Source organism: Amblyomma maculatum, chromosome 4 (assembly GCF_055883805.1).
Source record: "Amblyomma maculatum isolate TAMU_Amacu chromosome 4, ASM5588380v1, whole genome shotgun sequence".
Taxonomy (NCBI): Eukaryota; Metazoa; Arthropoda; class Arachnida; order Ixodida; family Ixodidae; genus Amblyomma; species Amblyomma maculatum.
In genome coordinates, this window is record NC_139347.1 from 177,693,028 (window position 1) to 177,699,106 (window position 6,079).

General features: G+C 48.2%; 1 protein-coding gene across 1 annotated transcript; it reads left to right on the top strand.

Moving 5' to 3' along the window:
• The first annotated feature begins 247 nt into the window (after window positions 1-247).
• Window positions 248-5,655, top strand: LOC146193553 (uncharacterized). Its single transcript, XM_084600582.1, has 3 exons — window positions 248-515; window positions 4,342-4,527; window positions 5,210-5,655. Exons 1-3 carry the CDS (start codon window positions 248-250, stop codon window positions 5,653-5,655), a joined length of 900 nt encoding a protein of 299 aa, XP_084456708.1.
• Window positions 5,656-6,079: the final 424 nt, after the last annotated feature.

Consider the following 6,079-nt stretch of genomic DNA (forward strand, 5'->3'; position numbering starts at 1 on the left):
TAGTTTAAAGTTTATTTGATATATCTAGGCATGGCATGCATTTTATTATGCACGTTTTGGATGAATATTCTTGAAATGGCTGAATTCAGCAAAGAAGCAAACAGAGCCTGGCAACACTAATTTCGGTGTCGCGCCGCGCCAGTCGCGCCGTCTTCCTGTTCTTCCTGTTCTGCCAGTCTTCCTGTTCGCGTGTTCTGTATCTTCGATCCTTGTACGTGCTGTGTTTGCCACCATACCGCCAGCCGACATGCCGGTAAAGATGCCATTCCTTGACGAAGAAAAGGATCTTCTAACTGACCTGCTAGGGAAATACAAGAACGTTGTTGAAAACAAAAAGACTGATGCGATGTCCCTGCACGCCAAAACGAAGGCATGGGAGCGCTTGTGCCTTGAATATAATAGCATGCCTAACGTGCGTCCCCGGGAAGTCAAGCAACTTAAGAAGCTGTGGGATAACTTGAAGCAAAAATACAAGAAAGAAAAGGCGAGACAAGCTAGAGAGGTGATGGCCACAGGTAAGTTTCAGCATTTTATAAACTGTCATGTGCCGTTGTCACCCGTTAATAATTAGGGGGTATTATTAACGATGCGCCCTTAACGGTGCGCACACTCCCAGACACCCTTAGAGTGAGTGGGGGTAGTTGTTCCGGTCGCGAAGGAGATGCCCTCGACCTGCGTGGCAAGCTCAGCCAGAATTCAACTACCTTGTAGTGACAGAAGGGGGTGGTCGTTTGGTGCCCAGCGGTCGCCGGTTCAAACCAGAGTAAGGATCGGAGTCAGAAGTAACAAACAAAACACAATTTATGCACAGCAAGAGACGATACAAAGGAATACACAAGATCACTTGAAATACATAGACGAGAGGGTCACAGAATACAAACGCTAAGCATGCAATTTCACAGGTATCCAATAACGTAGAGGCTTTACAACAGATGAAACATGAGAGAGTACATAAACAAACACCAAATTGTTCACCGGGCACTGTTGCAGTCCGACGCCTCAAGAGTCACGATGTGGCCGCCATACGAGACGAGCGCCGCTCCCTTGAAAGTCCGTGGGCTTGCCAGCAGCGGGTGATCCCCGGGAGTCCAGCCGTAGCACAGGCGAATACGTCGCAAAACACGAACTGACTGACTGACTGACTGACTGACTGACTGACTGGCTCAACAAGCGGCGCGGTCGCTTTAAATAGGGCGCGCCGCGTCTGTTTGTTAACATGCGCCAAAGCTAGCGCGCACACACACAGCTTCGCTGGTTATAGCTCCCACTTCTCCTCCCGTCGAGCCGCGCGTCGTCATTGGCTAGGTCCCATAGAAGATTCTCGATTTTTCTGGCTGATTCCAGTCCGATGAATCACCGTCCTCCCCGGGCAATGGGAAAGAGGGTGACGGCAACGCGTACAAAGCTACGCGCTCTCCCGCGCGGGGAAGGGGGCTTTTCTCTACATGCTTTCCACGCGACGCCGCGCGGGCCTCGCGCCGTGCTGACTTGATGAATATGTGCGCCGATTTCGTGACACTGCCCCTCCCTTAAAGAATATTGTCCCACAATATTCACAACAACCACGAACATCGCGCGCACATGCATGCGCTCACAAATATATGGGGCAAATGACCATATCACACACATTGCACAAATTTCACGAACTGTAATAACACCTTACAAAATTCACACATCAATGCCATGAAATTCACAAACATAGCAACATACTGTTGTTGGATACATGCCAAGGATCAGTAACATAGAAACACACAAATATTCAAATGTGCTGCACCCAAACCTAAGCCATGCTTTCGCCTATATTTCCACACTCGGGATGCACCTTCTTGGAACGTATCGGTTCCTCTCCAACTTTCAGATAACCAAGTTCTCCTTTTTACTAGACACTGCCGTTTCTTCCTCCCGCGAGTTCGGCTCTTTTCCCGTTTACTATAGAGCCTTTTCCATTGCGGGTTGTTCTTGCTCCGGTCTTTACTCCTGAGTTCTGCTTCCCGATCGGAAGTTAGGCCAGATCTAACGCTACCTTGCCTAGCAGCGCTTCGAGCAGGCCGTCTCATTCTTTCTCGATCTGGGCGGCTCCACATGCGCTTGCACATCCAGGCGTTCGGCCGCTTCTTCCTTCCTTTTCTATAGGACATTTCCCTGTCGACTTTGTCTGACTTGGCAGGTTTGGATCCGTTTCTTTTTGTTTCCACTTTTATTCGCACCTTTGGCCGAGGAACGTTTGATCCAGTTTTACCCACATAATCAGAACATTGTTGTCTGAAAGGAGCGTCCTTTTGAGAACTTGGTTCTCTCTCAATCCTTTTCATTTTCTTTCTTCTCTTTACGACCTTCAGTCGTATTTTCTTGAAGCAGGACTCATTTTCAACTAGAGACTCATTCTCCTCACTTTTAATTAATTCTTCTTTCTTAAATGTTTCCATGAATTCCTTCATTGCCGTGCAGTCTTCACTTTCTCCCATTCTGAATCCTCAAGATTAGGATCTGCACTGCCACCTTCATTCAAGCTTTCGTGCTCACTGCTATTTGAAAGCTCCTCATCCCGGTCACTCATGTACTCAGCCATGGTGTCATTTAATAAGGAGCTACCATCCTGCCCTTCATCTTTAGGCGTAGAGTACATGAACGAGCATTCTGGCTCGACATCTGCCGTTGCAGCTTCTCTGCATCCTGTCGTTTTGGAGGGGGCAATCTCACTTTCTTGAGAAATCTTCGCTCCAGAAAAGTTTGTTTTTTCTGAACATTCTGTCGCGGGAGCGGACTGTTCCACAACCTTACTCTGACTGCTGGAGCTAGTTTCTACAGCACAGGTGGCTGTCAACGAATCGGTTATTACACTGTACTTCCTAATATAAGGAAGGGTAACCTCCGGAGGCTCGGTAATACCTTTCAAACGCCGAACCTCAGCCAGCTTTTTGAGAAGGATGTCTCTCTCTTTTAAGAATTCTTTTTCTTTTTCTGCCTGCTTCCTGAGCCATTCTTTACCTCGTTCTTCTCTTTGCCTCTCTCTTTCTTTCTCAGCCTCTTCTCTTTCCTTCTTAGCTTGTTCTAGAACCTCTCTTTCTTTTCGGTCCACCCATTCTCGCAGTTCAGCTCCTTTTAGACCTTTCTCTAGGCCCAACGCAATAATCTCCTTGAGATTCATCTCCAATCTGAACTGCTTAAGGCTAATACATAGCACTCTCAATGGACCTTACACAACCGCTTCAGCGCGGTACCTCTTGCTATCGCTCTGCTGCTACACCGTTTACGACCTCTTCGTAAACTCTTCCAACTCGTTCTCCGTCCTCTGAGCTTGAGTGCACCAAACGTCCTGTCGCGGACGCCAGATTAATTGTCACCCGTTAATAATTAGGGGGTATTATTAACGATGCGCCCTTAACGGTGCGCACACTCCCAGACACCCTTAGAGTGAGTGGGGGTAGTTGTTCCGGTCGCGAAGGAGATGCCCTCGACCTGCGTGGCAAGCTCAGCCGGAATTCAACTACCTTGTAGTGACAGAAGGGGGTGGTCGTTTGGTGCCCAGCGGTCGCCGGTTCAAACCAGAGTAAGGATCGGAGTCAGAAGTAACAAACAAAACACAATTTATGCACAGCAAGAGACGATACAAAGGAATACACAAGATCACTTGAAATACATAGACGAGAGGTTCACAGAATACAAACGCTAAGCATGCAATTTCACAGGTATCCAATAAGGTAGAGGCTTTACAACAGATGAAACATGAGAGAGTACATAAACAAACACCAAATTGTTCACCGGGCACTGTTGCAGTCCGACGCCTCAAGAGTCACGATGTGGCCGCCATACGAGACGAGCGCCGCTCCCTTGAAAGTCCGTGGGCTTGCCAGCAGCGGGTGATCCCCGGGAGTCCAGCCGTAGCACAGGCGAATACGTCGCAAAACACGAACTGACTGACTGACTGACTGACTGGCTCAACAAGCGGCGCGGTCGCTTTAAATAGGGCGCGCCGCGTCTGTTTGTTAACATGCGCCAAAGCTAGCGCGCACACACACATAGCTTCGCTGGTTATAGCTCCCACTTCTCCTCCCGTCGAGCCGCGCGTCGTCATTGGCTAGGTCCCATAGAAGATTCTCGATTTTTCTGGCTGATTCCAGTCCGATGAATCACCGTCCTCCCCGGGCAATGGGAAAGAGGGTGACGGCAACGCGTACAAAGCTACGCGCTCTCCCGCGCGGGGAAGGGGGCTTTTCTCTACATGCTTTCCACGCGACGCCGCACGGGCCTCGCGCCGTGCCGACTTGATGAATATGTGCGCCGATTTCGTGACAGCCGTATTCCATTTTTTTGTATTTCTGACTGCGACGTTAATTACAGGTGGTGGACCACCACCGGAGCCTCTCGATGACAGGCTCGCCCAGATTGAGGCAATCGTCCCGCATATAGCGGTACGGGTTCCGAACCCCTATGACAGCGACGTGCAGCCGTCAGCCAGCCAAGCCGTTGCCAACATCATAGACAGCATGGTGGTAGGGGACGGCCGGTCCGATGCAAGTGATGAAGGTAAGCAGGACATTCCGCACAACCCAATTCAGATTACTATTTGAACCGATGCAGCTGTCGGCTGCATATTGTAACATTCTCCATATTAGCCATTAAGCCAGTGCACATTAGTGGTCAAGCGGCAAATGTCTTTTTTCAGCAGTGCTGCAGTACACGTTTGTGGCTTCCAAGAATGTGTGTATTGAGCGCGTCTTTTAACTTCCTTCTGTGCATCGCACTTAAGCAAAATGAAAAGCATTCCACTATATTTTCTGCATAAGCAAATGTAACGGCAATCAAGCTGCCATGCTTGGAATGTTGTCTCTAGTACTATTTCATTGGTTTGTATATTAGCGCTAAACAGTTATGTGTCGTCAATATTTTTGATTAGGACACCTAGTAAAGCTCTTGTATTTGTTTTGAAACTGTTGGAGATTTTGTATTGATTGTTAAAGTGCAGTGTATGACAAAGATGCACCATCGGTCTGACATGAGCGCTTAATTTCGTCTCTTTCATGTGACAACGTGAGTTCCACACACTTGTAGGTTGCCTGCTTACAATGCTATCACCACAGTGATGAATGACTCTCCTTATTGAGACGGAAGTAAAGTGCTTTCAATCAGCATGGTAAACCAACTCGACCAAACGCTGTCACTATTGAAGGTTTTATTACAATGCTTTATATATCCAAACTTCTTGCAGAGTTCCCAGTGAACAGTCAGGCAGATGAGATGCTGTCTGACGCCACAGTACACAGCGAGCCAGCAGCTGCCGTGGACACTGCTGGGTTGGCAGCCGAAGATAGACTGGCAGCTTCATGCAGCCAGGAATCGGCAGCTGAACGACCGGTGCGTCGTCGACAAGGTGGTCGAGCCACTGCTGTGGAGGAGGCAATATCCAGTGAGCTAGAGGCCCGTCTTCAGGCTGCAGAGAATGAAAAGGCACAGAGGCACCAAGAACACTTGTTAAGAATGAAGATGATAGAAGATGAACATGCATTCAAACGCGAGCAGCATGTAGATGAGAGAAGCAAGCGGAATGCAATTCATAAGATGAAAATGCGCGTCTTGAGGGCAAAAGAAGAAGCCCAGAAACTTAAGATAACTATTTTGACAAAGCAGCTGGCTGCTCTGAATCTGGAGCAGTGATCAGAGCAGCATAAGTCTCGTGCAGATAACCGACAAAAGCTTCTATGTATATAACATTGAATAAAGGGGCATATTGTGCTAGATTCCACTGTGTTGTTTCATGCTTTCCGTTTTTTAGTTAGTTCTTTATATAGTTTTTCCATATGTCGGCTCACACGCATTTCTGCATAAACGACATCACACAGTTTTACCTCTAATCAGAGTCCGTCTCACTGTCGTCTGCAGTTCGATTGCTGGCAAAGCAACGCTGAATCAGCCTTGTTCGAACTTGCATGCCTAGAAGGCTGTCAGTGACGCATGCTCCATCAGCATCTGCCTGTTCAGGTTCAGGCTCATCCCCGTTTGGAAGTGGGTCTTTTAGAGTGCACGCAATATTATGAAGTGCTGTACATGCAGTTATGATCGCAACTGATCGCTCATGTTT

What these genes read in the sequence shown, in the direction of transcription:
- LOC146193553 (XM_084600582.1), top strand. Translation starts at nt 248, where the DNA reads ATGCCGGTAAAGATGCCATTCCTTGACGAAGAAAAGGATCTTCTAACT. An exon ending in TAGAGAGGTGATGGCCACAG is followed by an intron (nt 516 to 4,341) that starts GTAAGTTTCAGC and finishes CGTTAATTACAG; the next exon opens with GTGGTGGACCACCACCGGAG. An exon ending in GTCCGATGCAAGTGATGAAG is followed by an intron (nt 4,528 to 5,209) that starts GTAAGCAGGACA and finishes AACTTCTTGCAG; the next exon opens with AGTTCCCAGTGAACAGTCAG.